Source organism: Micromys minutus (genome assembly GCF_963924665.1).
Source record: "Micromys minutus genome assembly, chromosome: 21".
Classification (NCBI taxonomy): Eukaryota; Metazoa; Chordata; class Mammalia; order Rodentia; family Muridae; genus Micromys; species Micromys minutus.
In genome coordinates this window covers 34,298,942-34,316,258 of record NC_137956.1, presented here as the reverse complement: position 1 = coordinate 34,316,258, position 17,317 = coordinate 34,298,942, and the positions used below count along the sequence as shown (strand labels likewise).

The 17,317-nt window shown below is 44.1% G+C and overlaps 1 protein-coding gene across 1 annotated transcript; it reads left to right on the top strand.

Moving 5' to 3' along the window:
• The first annotated feature begins 2,740 nt into the window (after nt 1-2,740).
• Nucleotides 2,741-16,967, top strand: SRPRB (SRP receptor subunit beta). The gene is made up of 7 exons (XM_080934413.1): nt 2,741-2,916; nt 3,455-3,549; nt 5,394-5,471; nt 9,542-9,624; nt 14,940-15,076; nt 15,859-15,913; nt 16,599-16,967. The coding sequence occupies exons 1-7, from the start codon at nt 2,769-2,771 to the stop codon at nt 16,810-16,812; spliced, it is 810 nt and encodes a 269-aa protein (XP_080790539.1). The 5' UTR covers nt 2,741-2,768; the 3' UTR covers nt 16,813-16,967.
• The last annotated feature ends 350 nt before the right edge of the window (nt 16,968-17,317 follow it).

Below are 17,317 nucleotides of genomic sequence, written 5' to 3'. Positions count from 1 at the left end.
GAACTGGCTCAGTGGTTAAGAACACTATCTGCTCTTCCAGAGGTCCTGAGTTCAATTCCTAGCAACCACATGGTGGCTCACAGTTGTTTGTATTTCCATGGGATCTGATGCCTCCTTCGCTCCATAAGATCCTGCATACATGGGAGGCACACAAACTCACGCAACCACATACCCGTAAAAATAAAAGGTCAAAAATAAGAATCTTTTTAAAGAATTTAGGTAGTCTCTTTCCCTTGGCTCAGTGTGATTCCAGCAGTCACAACTCCTGGATCCAGCCCAAGAAGAGACATTTTTAAAAAGGGTCTCCTAGGTCATTCTAATAGAATCAAATCTGTATGAGTACACACATGCGTGTGTGCACATGTGCCTGCACATGATGCCAGAAAGAAGAACTTGTTAGAAATAAATGCCTCAGTGAGTACATAACAGCCGTGGTCCAAAACCAAATCAGAATCAACTTTTGGTAAAAATCTCCCTTTGAGCCTGACAACACAGCAAGCAATTTGTTGTCATTCAGTGGGCGGAGTCCTTTCTCAACGGTCAGTTGGCGGGCCAGGAGAAGTTCTTCAAGTGTCTTTGGGAGCTTGGGTGCATGAGATGTGGGGGTGGGGCAAGCTGCAGAGGGCAGGCATGCCGATGGCACCCTCTAGTGTTACAGTCCTCCTGTAGGCGACAGGTGATCAGGTCCTTAGCGCTGCTGTCTGACAGCTAAGTCAGTAGGGGCCCATGCTAGGAAATCAAAAAGTTCCACACCCCCCCCCAAGGCCCTGGCTTATTTGTACGAAGTGAGCATTAAAAAGAGTGCGTCATATAAGAATGGACCGAGAGCTCGGCATGAACACATAAGCAGTTGACTGAACACAGAGACTAGTCATCGGTTCTACATGTCTCACCCTGACAGAAGTCACTACCACCCACCAGCTCTTAAACCAGCTTAATCTTTATTACTAAAACATGGGGCGAAAGGTACATGGAGCCTGGAACTTCCAGGAAAATGGGCTGAGAGGGGGAGGGGCCAGGGTAGAAATGAGACAGGAATAGGGTCCCAATTGTCCCTGGACACTGGGCAGACTATTAAAATTGGTTACAAGCCACTGTCAGTGTCTGCTGACTTTAAGAGCAGTCAGTGCTTTTGACTGCTGAGCCCTCTCTCCAACACCCCGCTTCACACTTTAATCCTGTGTTAGACTCCCAGTATCTTTGCCTTAATGCTACAAGAGACTCCCATTGATCCTCCAGCCTCAGTCTTTTCTCTTTCAAGTCATAGCTCTCCATAAATCTGCCAATTATCCGTGTCACCTTCAGCTTGTGAACTCTGAGTAAACTCCAGGTTCTTGGGCATAGCACACAAAATCCCTCCAGGTCTGAGTCCTATAAAGTTTTCCAGCTGATTTTCTGCCATTTTTGCCTAAATGGACAATCTAATCATCCTTTTACATGTTTGTAACCAGTGACTCAGTATCTGGTGATGACAAGGCCAAATGGGTGGCCCCAAATGTGCTTTTCCTCACCGTGGTCTGCTTTTTGAGGATATATCTAAATCACATTGTGAACCTTCTAAACTCAAACTTAAACACCTTTGTTCCATTTCCTACTCAATCACTAACTGCCACACTGGAGAGAACGGGAGAGTCTCATTTCCTCCCTTCCTGGAGCCCACAGGAGTTGGGGTTTTATGTGGCAATGTGACATTGTAATGCAGTTGTTTTAGTCTTTAAGTGACATTGACTTTGTTCATGTCATCTCCGGGTCGGACCTGTCTTTTAAATTCTTTAGAACATTGACAGCTCCTTAATGACAGACTACAAATTGACCTCTAGGCGTGGCCACTTCTGACAGGCAGAGATGTTTTTAAATTGCAGCTCACATTTTCGACTACTGCTGATGTCTTAAGTAGAAGACTTGCAATGAAAATCGCTTATAAATTTTAGAAACTGAAAAATGTTGTCTACTCCAGGCCTCTCAACTGGTCTACCTGGTTGAGTAGAGCCTGCTTCCTTTGGGTGGGAATGATCAATCTATTGTCGGTGCCCCCCACATTCTCGTGATTTTCTTGATTGCTTTTTAAAGCAGTCATTTGAGTTCTCAGTGCTGGGTGTGTCGATGCAGGACACAGAATTATGGAGTTTCCCACGTGTCACTGGCTTTTACTCATGCTGATCTTTCGTACATCTTTTTCTTTTTACTTTACCTGCTGGCATAGTTTAACACATCCTCCAAGATTCAGTTCCGTCTTTAGCTGCTTTTCTTTGATTTCATAAAACACTCGACGTGTCTTTGTGGATTCTCCGTGACTCTATCACATTTCCAGTCACATTATACTGCAGTAAAATGTCTCATAAATTTCATCCCAAGTAACGGCAGTGTGGAAATCCTCAAATGAAGTTTTTGCGGCCATTAATTTTGATCAAATTCATCATTCTTTCAAAAATCGAAATGAAATGGGAGTAGAGGGGTGGGTTTGACCAAAAGACATGTTCATGTATGAGATTCTCCAAAGATAAAAAATTAAAATGCAAGGGAAAAACTCCACAAAGCCTGAGTCAATACATAGGTGTCTCAAAGCATGACGGTATGACTACACTAGCTAACTGGGTTGTAGAAACCAAAAAACTCCAACTCCCGTCAGGCACTTGGCCCTCCTCACGTCTCGTAGCTGAGATACCCCCTTAAGGAACTACCACTCCCGTGATGCTCCGCGCCCCGCCGCGGCGTGGAGCCTAGGGCCACGTATCTTTGGCGGCCGGGTCAGACCGCGCGCCTCCTTCATGGCTTCCGCGAACACCCGGCGTGTTGGGGATGGCGTCGAGGGCGCCTTCCAGCCTTACCTCGACTCTTTGCGACAGGAGCTTCAGCAGAAGGATCCGACGCTGCTGTCTGTGGCAGTGGCGCTACTGGCGGTGCTGCTGACGCTGGGTGAGGCGGCCGGCGTTAGCGGCGAGGACGGGGTGGCTCGGCGGGGCAGGCCGGGGAGGCGGACGGCTGGGCTCCCCTTTTCTATCACCAATCTTCCAAACCCGAGCTTTGTCGGAAGGGGACGCTAAAGTGACCTAGTTCTTGGGACCGGAGTACTTACCAGAGGTGCCCCTGTGTGCTTGAGCGCAGCGTGCTGAGGCCGCCATCGCTCATTCCAACTTTGAGCCACTGTGTCTGAACTGGGCTCTGAGCTAGTGAGGTACTAAGGTAGAGTAGAAGTCCACCAATCAAATTTAGCAAGCCACCGATTTTTCTCAGATCCATCGTTCTGTGTGTACTTGAAGTCTCCACATTTGGAGTGAGGGGAATAGACGTGGAAACGTTTGCAGTCAGTAGTGGCTGGCGCACAGTGGGTTCCTAACAAAACTGACTCTAGTCGGTATGACAATGAAAGTAGTCCAGACGAGCGTGTTTTGTTTTGTCGTAAATGCCTTTTAATGTCTTTTGAAAATGAAGGCTGCCTTTCTCTTCTCTGCAGTGTTCTGGAAGTTTATCTGGAGCCGAAAGAGCAGTCAGAGAGCTGTCCTCTTTGTTGGTCTCTGTGACTCTGGGAAAACGTTGCTGTTTGTCAGGGTAATGTTTTGATCTCCACCTCGGTTAGACTTTGTAGGGATTGTTATGGCATTTCCGTATTCCTGTCATCTTGCAGTTTATTTGGTATTAGAAACTGTCAGCAAGTTTGGGACATGTTTTTAAAAATACTTAAGTTTTTTTTCCTTTTCACTTATATGTGTGTGTGTGGGTATGTGCACATGAGTGCCTATACCTGTAGAGGCCAGATGTTGTCAGGTTTGTAGAATTGGAGTTAAAAGCTGACTGATGTGGGGGGCTAGGATTTGAATTCAGGTTTCTTGCAAGGGCAGTGTGTTTTCTTAACTTAGTTGACTCTCCAGCCCCTGGAGATAATTCTTGACTTACATGGGAATACAAAAAGACTCTAGGAAAACCTGTAAACACTCACTACACATACACACACACACATACACACACACACACACAGGATGCTGTCTGGGGATGGGGAGGTGACTCAGTGTGTTTTCTTTCCTGGAACTTACATGAAAGCTAGTGCTAAGGAGGTAGAGATACAGTGAACCCTGGAATTCCTTGGCTCACCACCCTTGGTAGTTGGTAAGCTCCAGGTTCAGTGAGAGACCACCAGAACCTCACAAAATAACGTAGATGGCTGCGTGGTGGTCCATACCTGTAAAGCCAGCACTTGGGAAGCAGAGGCAAGTGGATCTCTTCAAGTTTTACATCAGTCTGATCTGTACAGTCAGTTCCACAACAGCCAGAGCCACACAGAGAAACCCAAAAATGAATGAATGAATGAATGAATGAATGAATGGGGTGGAGAGAGATTGAGGAAGGACTACCAGCCTTCAGTATACGTACACATACACTTGTTTTTAAAAAATGCATTATCAGTTTCTTGGGCCAGTCAGACTATAATGCTCATAGACATACATTTTTAAGTGTAGCTTGCTTCATTACTCTGTCTTTATTCTAAACAACCAATAAAAGAATAACTTTTGCTGATTTCTGTGACATAAAATAGTTCCAGTGTGGCCACTTTTGAGCAATCCAGCATTATCATAGTCATAACAAAAATTATTCTCTGACAGTTTAAGCTACTGAGGCTCCATAGACGGCTAGTGAGGCTTCCCTTTACTAACAATTTCATCTTACATAGCCAGTATTTTTTTAACTGGACGTGTTTTACTATTGAGAATATTTTACTCTTCCTTTGGCGGGCATACATAGTAGTGATAATGATACGACCTTTTAATTGTGTTGGTGTGTTGGTTCATGTGTGTGAGTGCTGGTACGTGTGCCCTGGCCCATCTGTGGAGGTCAGAGGACCAGTGTTGGTCTTCTCTCATTGCTGTGCCAGGCTGGCTAGTCTGAATTTCTGGAGATTGTCTTGTCGCCCTCCCATTTTCCCCATAGGAGTACTGGACTTGTGAATGTGTACACTACTAGATCAGCTTTTATGTGGGTTCAGAGGCCTGAACTCAGGTCATCAAGGGTGCACGGGAAGTATTTTTTCCACTGAAGCAGCTCCTGAAGCCTTGAGTTGTTTTGGGTGGTTAAAATCTTTACAGCTCAGTAGTTTGGCCCCTTGCTGTTGTTTAAAAAAGAAATAATGTTGGGCCCAGGGGCCACTTTTGGGTCTGATCACTAACACTGCAAAAAAAGGAGAAATAAAGCATGTAATTAATTATATTATTCTATGAGTTAAAAATAGATTCGTATGATCCTTTTCAGCTGTTTCAAGTAACATCCATTCATTTGACCTTACTCTCGACAGAACTAAAATGGTATTTTTAAAATTGAATTTGGTGTTATTGTAATGCACTTACTCTGATCTCGATCTTGACTATCTTGTTTGTTTGTTGGTTGGTTTTTTTTTTTTACAGTTGCTAACTGGCCAGTACAGAGACACACAGACTTCTATTACCGATAGTTCTGCCATATACAAAGTCAACAATAACAGGGTAAGTATCTGTGGAATGTTCTAGAGTCTGACACTCTTTCTTACTGTGGTCTACTGTTGTGTCTGTTGCTGACCAGAAGCAACTTGGGGAGGAAAGAATTTAATCTGTTTACACTCCCAGGACATAATTCATTATTTAGGGAAACCAGGACAGGGTCCTGGCAGCAGAAGCCCTGCAGAAGTGCTGCTTGCTGGCTCACTCTTTGGTTTACTTCATAGCCCCAGACCACTTGCCTAAACATGGCACCTCCCACTTTGAACTCAGGAAAATGATGCCATAGATGTGCGCACAGGCTGGTCTGATGGAGGCATTTCTGTTGAGGCTTCTCTTACATGGCTGTAAGCCGTGTCAAGTTAACAAAGTTTACCAGAGCACTGTGGCTCGTCAAGGAAGGAGCGTCTTGAATGGAGTGGTCTGAAGATGTGGGTATCTTGTAGTTTACATTTATGAAGAACATATTCTGCATAACAGATCTGTCCTTGGCAATATAGGCAGCAGATTTAGTCCTGTCCACCTGTCCTTATAAACAGGGTTACAAGACATTTTATTCTTTCCAGGTTGTTTCTGTCCAACTGTGCTGTGAGTTTCAGTGGGTATGGGGTCTTTTTCTGGTATAAGTCGGCAGACAGAGGACAATCATTTGGTTAAAAGTAGTTTTTCTGTCTCTGCTAGCCAGACTTCCTTAGAAGCTGTCCCATAGTTAGACTTCAATCAGAGCCTTATTGATGTTTAGTGCTGTTGCAGACTTTGGCTTTTAAGAGCATTGTGGTGATAGATATATATTTTTAAAACTTTTTATTGGTCCTTTTTGAGTTTCACATCATTCCCCGCAGGGCCACTCAGCTCCACCTTCACCCTTGCCCAGAATAAAAACACACAACAAACAAAGTCCCCAAAGCCAGTTGTGGAAGCTGCAGTATGTCACATGTGTCCCACAGTATACCCCTCTGTCACACAGCTCACTTGCAAATAAATATTCATTGCAGTGAGTCTTTGGCCTGGTTTGACATTTCTGGCTTCTGTGACACCACATAATGGATGTCTTAATGCCGCTGTATCACACATTTCAAATATACCCAGGAAGAGCCAGAAGAATGGTTTGTTGCACACCTGTGTAACTGCCAAGTTGGTTCCAACAACACCTGAGCTTCGGTGAGTAAGGGGCAAGGGCTCATCGATGATTAGGGATGGAAGGGTAGGCGATGGATGGATTAGAGCTTTGATTTTAGAGACCCTGTTCTTCCCCTTTCTGGTACCTTCCGAACACTGTCAGCAAATAAAAGGGTCAGTCATCTAACATGGTACTCATCTGGGGAGATGGAGCAGTTTGCAACCCCTGGGACTAACCCTGGAATCTGGGGTAGGGATGCCAATCAAAATCTTAGCTTTCTTGTGATTTTTATTTTGCTTGGCTTGGCCCCCATGACCCTCCCAGCCCCGTATTGAGGATTAAATTCAAGGTTTTGTACATGGTAGGAGAATTCTGTCACTGAGCTACAACCCTTACCGGAGTCTTTACTAGAGCACAAAAGAATTAGAAAGCACTTGTTTTCGTCTTAAACTTACCTCTTTGTTTGTTTGTTTTCAGACAGATTCTCACTGTGTAGATCAGGTTGGCCTTGAACTCATAGAGATCCACCTCCCTCTGCCTCCTAAGTGTTGGAATTAAAGATAAGTACCGTACCTGGTTCAGGATGGCTAAGCACCATACCTGGTTAAGGTCTCTATAGTCCTCTTACTCTGGCCTCCCCATTGTAGGTATTTTAGATGCGTTGCAACATTCCATCCAGCCCCTACTTGATACTGAAGTTTTACATTTGAAACATTACTAATTTGGTGGATCTTTGTATCTGGTCTTTAGAGGGTAGTGATGCTAGAGATCCAGGGCATCGTGTGTCAGGCACTGAGCTGCACTCCCAGGCTTTTTTAGATTATGTGTGTTTGGAGTGGGAGCATGTGTGCCGTAGCTGTGTCGGAGGACAGCTTGAGGGAATCACTTCTGTCCTGTCATGTGTGTTCAAGGATCACACTTAGATCCTCAGGCTTAAAAGTGGCGAGTACCTTTACCTGCTGAGCTATGTCACTGGTCCTTAGGCCCAGATTTTTTTTTTCTTTTAGATTTATTTATTTATATAAGTACACTGTCGCTGTCCTCAGACACATCAGAAGGGAGCATCAGATCTCATTGCAGATGGTTGTGAGTCACCATTTGGCCACTGGGACCTGAACCCAGGACTTCTGAAGAGCAGCCAGCATCCCCAACCACTGAGCCATCTCTCCAGCCCCCAGATTTTTAAAGTTAGAATATTCCAGGGTACACTTTAGACCTGAGTATATATTACAGCTACTGCCCTGTGTGACTGTTCAGAGCTTATGTGATTCATCCTAATTGAGGGGTACTGTTCACGCCAACTACATGCCACATCTTGGAACGCTTAGTATGGACAAAGAATAATGAACAACTAGTAATGTTTTGGGGTTTGTTTGCAGATTAATTGGGAGGTTGGAGAGATGTTTTATTAGGGTTCTCTAAAGGAACAGAGCTGATAAAATGAACCCATATAAATATATAATAAATTACCCACATATATACATGTATAAGTACATGTGTATTCATATATATAATATATATATATATATACACATACATACACATATGTCTGTATATTCGATAATTTGTTGGGGAGGGTCTGGGCGGGCTAACCAAAAGGGCACAATGAATCTAGGGGGTTGTGTGCAGTCTGTATATAGTACTGACTTCCTTCTGCAGACACCATGGTCATGGTTGCTTGGGGAAGAGGTCATTTTGAAAAATGATGGGTGGTTCTGATGCATGTACCATACCATACCTGATGGTCTTGCTATCTCTGTAATAACAATCGTTCAGTGAGGTCCCGGGATCGTGACTAGCACCTATTACTGTGTATAGTGTATTTTCCCAGAAGGGGAAGAGGAACTAGAACAAGATACTGACAAAGTTGGACAGATAAATGCTGTATCTAATATAAATTAAGTTATACATTTAAATTAATATAAATAAATATACATTTAAAGAGATGCTTAAGATCAAAAGTAAAAATTATAGATGTTTCATTAAGAAAAGTGAGGATCTCGTTAATTGTAATATATATTATAACTTTACATTATTTGTGAATATGTACTAGTTTTTGTGTGGCCTGCTTAGACTCACATTGGTGTATTTCCTAAGCCTTGAATAGACCATGCTTCTGTGATTCCTTCAGACAGCAGAGTGTTACCATTCTCTTAAAAACATTTATTGCTGGGCATGATGATGCATGCCTTTGATCCCAGCACTTGGGAAGGTGAATCTCTTTGAGTTCAAAGCCAGCCTGGTCTATAAAGTGAGTCCAGGACAGCTAGGGCTACACGGAGAAAAACCCTGTCTTGAAAAACAAAAGCCAACCAACCAAACAACCCATTTAGTAACATTGCCGTTTTACAGCATCTTCCTCAGCTTTGCAGCACTTGCTTTGTTCCCTTGTACTTCGCTTAGGTACCATGCTTACTGTTCTGGGCCAGAGCCCCGCCCTTGCTTTATGTAGTTCTCACTTGCGTGTGAAGGCCAGAGGTCAAGCTTGGATGTGTTGTTCCTCAGGGTGCACATTGGTTTCTGACACAGGGTCTCCCACTGTCCTGGAGCTCACGAAGTAGGTGAGGTTGGCTGACCAGATAGCTTCAGGAATCTGCCTGTCTCTTTCCCCAGTATTGGGGTGGAAGGTGTGTCCACACTGGGATTTTTTTTTTTAATATAGGTTTTTGGAATAAAACTCACATCTGTTTACCAACTTTTTCCCAGCCACTATTTAAAACAAACAAGCAAACAAAACCTCCTTTTCCTGGGCCTCATGTATCTTAGGCAAGCCTCCACCCTTGGTCGGTGTTTACTATTAGGACATGGTCCGCAGTCACCCATCTGACTTGCTGCCTGCAGTAAACATCTGCTGTGCTCTTTAGCTCAGCCCCAGTGTGCTGATCTGATGGTGAAGATCCAGCTTGTGAACCTGGAACTGGACCGAATGGTGATGTGATGTCACTCTTGCTGTCCTCAGGGCAACAGCCTGACTTTGATTGACCTCCCCGGGCACGAGAGCTTGAGGTTTCAGTTCTTAGATCGCTTCAAGTCTTCAGCCAGGTAAGTTAGGGACGAAGTGACATGGCTATGTCCAGGCCTGTACTGTGTATGGCATCCACCACGCGGTTCCCTCTGCTAAGAGCTTGACACTGGTATTATGGGATGTACCTTTGAGTGGCCATTTCTGGGGTGCTAGGACGCTGAAGACTTGGGATCCTGCTTAAAGATTGCTTTTTCAGATTGCTCAGAGAATGTTATTCTATTAGCATGATTAAACTTCATGGCAATCCTGAAGACACTTAAAAAAAAAAACCTTGTGTTACTTTTAATTATATGTGTGGGGCAGAGTATTTGCACTGGTGTGCAGATATGAGTGTAGGCCAGAGGAGGGAGGGTGTTGGATCCCCTGGAGCTGGGGTTATAATTGGTTGTGATCTTTCCAGTATGGGTGTTGGAAACTGAACTCGGTTCCCCTGCAAGAGCAGAACATACTCTGAACTGTTGAGCCATCTCTCTCATCCCTAACTCTGAAGATAGGTTTAAAGACACGTTAGGGTTATTAGAATCTGAAAAAGGAATTCTTAAGACTAGGATGGATCCTGAAAGATATTAAACTCAAAACATTAATCACATTCTTTTTGGTTTTCTTTTGTTTTGATAAGGTGGCAGTGTCTCTCTAGCCCATGTAGCCCAGGCTGGCCCTGAACTGAAAGCTTTTTCTGCCTCAGTCTCCTGGTTCATATAAACTTAAGTTGCTTTTCCTTCTTGTCTGCCTGCTTGGTTTTGGCTTTTTGAGATAGTGTCTCACACTGCAGGCTGACCTTGAACATACCAAACCTTGTATGTAGTCAAATAAGGATGACCTTGAATTTACAAGTGCTGGGATTATAGGTCTGTGTCACCATACCTAGCAAGTCTTTCCTTACCTTCTTTTTGTCTTACTTTTTCCTCCTTTTTTTGTCACCATTAAGAAATTCACTTGTGTATGTTTACTTATTTGTGTTTTAGCATAGAAATGCTGCAAATGCTAACATCATCCAGAAAATGTGAGAGGTCTATTACTAACTGTCTTATAGTTGAGCTGCCGGGAGTTGCCCGGAGAAAGACTTGGCTCCATTGAGCTTTATGTCCCATGCTTGTATTGGAAATCACGTACAAATGAAATGGAAGGCAACTGTCAGCAACTGATTTCTGCCCCATTTTTCTACTCAGATTTCTACCTTTTGACCCCAAGGGGACGAATCTAACATTCAGAATTACTGATGATAACAGGACAACGGGGTTTAGGGTTTGCTCTGCTTTGTTTTAAAGAAGGAAACATTTCTCTCATAGTAGATTCTTTTTGGGGTCAGGTTTGAGACAGGGTTTCTCTTTGTAGCCCTGGCTCCCTGGAACTCCCTCAGTTCGGATCAGAGATCTGCCTGCTGCTGCTTCCTGTGTCCTGACAATGTGTGTGCCCTGCAATGCCTGGCTCTCATCGAAGGTTCTTAAGCATGTTCTTCAGGCGTGCTAGCTGGAGTTCTCTGACATAACTTCCTTGCTTGCATGGATAGCACACAGCTGGTATCCTCAAAAAGGCCAGCTAGAGAGGCCTGGCTTGAGTCCTCTAGGAGTACAGGTCTCAAGCCTTGGGTCTGGACCAGATGCTGACCAGAGTCTGTGGATCAGAAATTCAGAGTAGAGCGCCACGGTCCCGCGTGGAACAATGAGGTCTCCTTACCTCTACAGTAGTGGTGTGCTCTTGCAAGCAGCTTTGTAGCTAATAGTTTGCTGGGTGCCTTTTTGGTGGGTTTGGAGCAGCCCACTTCATAAGAACCACGGTATAGAAACTTTCCTTACTATCTCCTTTGTATAACCCAGCCAAGGCTAGAGGCAGCATGGTGCCCAGCATGTCTGTTTTTAAATTACACTAAATTGATACCTTGAGAAAGAACTATTTTTAGTGTAAGTCCTCATGTCATTGATTTTTAAATTCTTTCCTAAAATTTGTATGCTGTAGTTTTAAATGCTTTCTTCGTGTTTGCTATCTTAACACTTATTAAAATGTAAGGTAAATTTGTATGATATATTTCAGTGATGTGAAGACATATTTTGATAACTGAATTTAGAAAGCATCTTGGAGATGATGTTGTGATAGTTTAATTGGCAGTGCTATGCCTGAGGTATTACTGTTCCTTCTGACTGGCACTCGAGCCTCCTTTGTGTCGAGCATGTCTAGACTTAGATTTTGTCATTTCTTCTTTCCACAAGTAGATGGTGTTGAGCAATCTGTCATAGATGAGAATGTCATTTTTATTCCTCAGACAATTGAGACACATCTGCAACTACTAAGTTTGGCCATAAATGGGTGTTCTTTTCCCTTTTGTTGGCCACTGTGGCACACGCTACTTAGGAGAGGCAGAGGGATGGCAGCTTTGAGACCTGCCTAAGCTATATAGTCAAGGTGTCTCAAGAACAGCTTTTTTTCTTTTTCCATTGCCACTTGCAAATATTTTAGAGTTTGTAGTATAATTATACTGTGTATTTATCCAAGTATTTTGATAAGCAGGATATTCAGCATATAAAGATAAAACTAACAGAGACTTCAGCCATAAGACTGTTGAATTGAAAACACTTTTACTGTGGTATATGACGTTTTTCTTTTTAAGATTTCTTTTAAAATCTGGGTGCATGTACCTGTTCGTATGTTTATGTACCATGTATGTGCAGGTACTTGGTGTTGGATCCCCTGGACTGGAGTTTAGTGAGCAGTGTGATGTGGGTGCTGGGAACCTAACCTGGTCCTCTATGAGAGCAACAAGTACTCTTACCATGAAGCTCAGTGTGACATTTAAAAAAACCTCTTCCTGTGACCTAAGATTGTTTTTCTGTCTACTGATTTAAAATATATTTCCCCCCTGTGGATTTCTGCCCCATTTTAAATAATAAAAAACAGTATCTAATCAGGATCTGTTGTTTTTTTCCATGAACCATAATAAGCACCTGTTGTTGTGGTAATTATTAAAAAATGTAACCTTTTATCCCACACTTAGTGTGGCCACCATTGGGGTCACATGGCACGTGTGGACCCAGCTGCTACTCTGCCACACAGTCCCCTAGGCAGGTAGTTACCACAACTGGCACATGCATGCGCACATCAACCTACAACCTGTGTTTTGAGCTTCCTCGGACCCTGTGTTGTTTTCGGTATGCACCTCTGTGACTGCCAGTGGTCCCCACATTTTCTTACACCCAGATTCCTTAAGTGTGCCTAATGTTTGTGATTTCTTTGTTCTTTGACAAATTCTGCTCCTTCCTGGGTTTTGTTGTTTTCCTCAGTGTATCTGCTAGAAATGTTTCTAGAGGATGAGTATGTCATGAAATTTCTGGCTGTCTTTCACTTGAAGCTACTTTATTTGGCCCTCTATTTTTTTCCCCCATGGTTTGTAGTTTTAGCTGTTCGTGGTGGGGTCCTGGGTAGCAGCTCTTCCAGTGATCCCATGGAGACTGCTGACTATGCATCTGCTTTTACAGACAGTGCTATTGACAATGTAACTGTCATTTCCCCATGAGTCATCTGTCTTTGCATTTGTGGTGTTTGGAATTCAATAACACCTACACAAGGGTGTTATCTGTTAAGTGCAGGGCTGACAGGCCCTGGTGGGCATCTGGACCAAGCACCCTGTGTATAGCATGCCAAGGCAGTCTAATAGAGGCTGTGGGTGGAAGTAATTCCAAAGAAACTGAAACACTTGGCCTCCATGCCTCACCACTGCAAGGCTCAAGTGGGCGCTCTACAGGCATAAGAGCCCACGTGAAAGATTAACATACACATGGGCCGATTCATCAAACCCTGCAGTTACAAAAATGGACTGCCTGCTGTCCCGAGTGTCACAGCATGGGTCCTTCTCTCTGCCCTAGCTCTTCAATAGTTTATCTAACAAATCGTTCTCTCTTGAATGTTGTGTTACCCCCTGAGATCTGCTGCCTATTTTGCTGTGTTCTTTTCAGCTGAGAGAATCTCTGCTTAGTTTTCACTGCGATGCTAATTTTATTTACTCTTTTTATAATGTGTTCTTTTAAAAATACCCTTTAAAAGTTCACCTGTTTCTTTTTATTTACTTCTAGTATTGTCCTCTAAAATAATTTTAAACATATATTATTACTTTTTTGGTTTTTGGAGGTAGAATTTTATGTAGCTCAACCTGACCTTGAACTCACAGTTCAGCCAAAAGTAACCGTGAGTGTTTGATCTCCTGCTTCTGCCTCCTCAGTGCTAGGATGGCAGGTGGTCACTGCTTGGTTTTATGCTGCTGGGATGGGATATAAGGCTGTGTCTACTACGCAAGCACTCTGCTAACTGAGCTACATGTCCAGCCCATAAACACCTGCTTTGTCGATTGCTCCAAACTCCAGTTTTGGGGTGCTGGTTAATTTCTCTTATAATTACATATTTTCATGTATGTTTTGATTCAGATCCCCTCCTTCAAGAGCATGGGTGTCATGATGAGGTTGGTGGTCTCTGTTACTGTAGGGCATGAAAGGCCGACTCCACACAGCTATTCCCATTTGTTAGCACCATCTGGGTTTGATGAAAATGGTCCTATATCCTTTGCTTAGGGCCCTTATTCCAAGGCATAGTGTCCACTTATGCCCCATTATTGTAGCCATTGGAGACCAGGTATTTTAATTTCTTTAAAATTATTTTCTAACTACAGCCTCCATTAGGCTGCCTTTGAGTGAGAAACGTTGTGTAACGTGTTTGGTGCAGCTGCCCAGGCCCTATATCCATCACACGTTCTCTCCACCTGGGCTTCAAACCCCTGGCCTCTAGGACCTGTAGTCTGAAGTTCCCACGCATTACCTCTGGTACGTGATGGGTGTCGTTGCTGTTGTCTGAGGTCAGGTCCCACGTAGTCATAATTCTTGAGTTCCCTCCCAAGAGAAGACACCAAAAGTCTTCACCAGCACAAGCTTCACAGGGCAGTGTGCCCTCATCCGTTTCCTCTCTGAGCTGGCTTCCCCATTCACCCTGCCTGTGTGCTCTTCCCGAGATGTGCTCTATTTGTACCTTCAGGACACTCCCTTTTCCGACCGTCTGTCCGCTGTTTGTTTGTCTACTCAGCTTTACATCTCACTTTAGTCTCCCTCTTCTTCTATCGTGGGTACACTCTGCCCTGGCGTTCATCAAACACGTAGACCTGTTGGATGGTTTTCTGGCCTTTGGGAGCAGAAATCACTTCTTGTGTCCTTTCAGCTTCTTCATGTTTTGTTTTTTTACTTAAAGTGTGCGTGTGTTCGTGCATGAGTGTGTGTGTGCGTGTTGTGGTGGAAGACTGAGTGGAGAAATCAGGGATGCTGTTGTGTGCTCATGTGTCCCTTCCCTCTAACCGCAGGGCTGTGGTGTTTGTGGTGGACAGTGCAGCGTTCCAGCGGGAGGTGAAAGATGTGGCCGAGTTTCTGTACCAGGTCCTCGTCGACAGCATGGCTCTGAAGAACGTACCGTCCTTCTTAATAGCCTGCAACAAGCAAGGTGCTTCCTGGCGGTGCAGCCAATCATCCCGAGGATTGCTATTGGGATTAGTTCATTTACCTGCAGTTGTTATGACTGAGCATGGGGCAGGGGCTGTGGTTAAGCATTAATTACGGGGTTTAACCTGAAAAATCTGTTTCTCTTACTTTCCTGGTTTTTTACCAGGTTGTCCCAAGGACTGACAGCTGAGGGCTGTGTTGATGTTACAGCCTTTTTTATGAATTATATGAAAAATAGTTGTTTAGGTAACAGCTGTAACATACAGGAGTTCTCCTTCGTAACTCATGGCTTCGTAACTGGGCCATCTCTAGCCCCAGCCCGCTTCTTTTCTTTTGTATGAGGAGTGCAGTAATACTGATTTGGCTTGGGCTTCGTGCCCTCCTGGACTCACTGGCAGTGTGCAAGGCTTCTCTTTAAAGGGTTGATAGGGTGTTGTGTGGTGAAAGTTCTCATCCGATGTCAGTCACGGTGTGTGTGCTTGCTTTAAGTGGACCAGACAGGCTAATACTGAAGAGCGAGTAAGGTGTGGGGGACTTAAGCTTAATTAGTTTTAGGGTCATTGGCACTAAAATATTTTGTTGTATTTTATGTTTTAAAGCATTATTTAAAAACCTACAAATACAGCGTTTACTATGACAGAAAGAAATTGCGATAAAAGTGTTTTAACAAAGGAGGGAAGGGTGAACTTTCTCAGCATAAATAGGAATTTTCTCTCTGTGCTAGAAGTTCAGGGAGAAGGCACATTCTGGTTTAAACTAGAATAATGCTCTTTTTCTTCACAGATATCACAATGGCAAAATCAGCGAAGTTAATTCAGCAGCAGCTTGAAAAGGAACTGTAAGTGGGATGTGCTGGTAGTGTCCTGGGGTGGCGGGGTTGATGGGCTGAGCCACCACAGCCTTGGTTCTAGTGACGATTAGATTATAGTCGGGGTAGTATGGACTGTGTGTTAAAAGAATCAATATAATTATAAAAGACATGGGATGTTTATAGCTATTTTAAATGTTCAGGAGTGCCAGGAAAGGTGTGACACCATGCCTCGCTTGTAATTTTTGTCTGATGTAGTATTTGTAAAATTTGGTCCCTGGTCCCTGGCAGGAAGTCAGCGAGCATGCTGCTTATGTGCTGTGCAGGGCCTGCAGCTGGCAGTAAAGGGACAGTCTGGGAAGGTTTCCCTACTTACAGATGAACAGGACGGAGGAGACTCATAATAAAAAACAAGCTCCCTGTCTACTCATTCTGCAGTTTCAAAACCATGGGTTTCATAACACAGCATACATTTAAAACTATTTCTGTGGTGTCATTCAAGAGATCTTAGAAGTAGGTATACGCTTCAAAGAGCTGGTGTGCCCTGGGTCTCCTAACCCACTGATGTCTGGCTAACAAGACAGGTTGGACCCATCTCTCCTGTCTGTCTGAAGCAGTGATCCGTGGATATAAAGGGCAAGCCAGTAGTGTCAATACAGACTGGTGTTTATCCCATCTGTGGCTTGTTGCTTCTGACTTGTCCCTTTGTCCCCAGCAACACCTTGCGAGTCACCCGGTCTGCTGCTCCCAGCACCCTGGACAGCTCCAGCGCTGCACCTGCTCAGCTGGGAAAGAAAGGCAAAGAATTTGAATTCTCCCAGTTGCCCCTCAAAGTGGAATTCCTGGAGTGTAGTGCCAAGGGTGGCCGAGGGGACGCTGGCTCTGCTGACATTCAGGACTTGGAGAAGTGGCTGGCCAAGATCGCCTGAGGAGCATCGCTGGCCACAAACCTTGGTTATGTGAGACTGACTTGAAGTTTGGGAAAGGTGGTGTGGGCTGATAAAGAGGGGGCGTGTCATTGTTTGTACCGTTTCTTAAGTTCTTGAAACAATTATACCAGCTTGAGAGTTTCCTTCCTCCTCAGCTCCTTTCTCAAGGTATCCTTTTGCCTTAATTCCTCTGTCTTCCCTTTGTTGGGTGTTAGGTGTAGGTTGCATTAGTGTGAGACATGACTGAAGGCATCACCCTGAGAGTGGGGATCGTCTGAGAAGTCCTTGTCTTCTGCCTCCTGCATTGGGATAAGGCTTTCGGCGTAATACATTGTCAGTTCTCGGTGAAGTTTGGGATGTGAAGGTGGTCACTGTGAAGATATCTTCAGAACCACAGGGGGACAACTGACGGTGTGTCACATAGGCTCAGTGACCTGTCTCCACTCCACCTTAGGTTCAGAAGCTGTTGGAACCCTGAAGAGTCACCCTTACATGGTGACTCTAA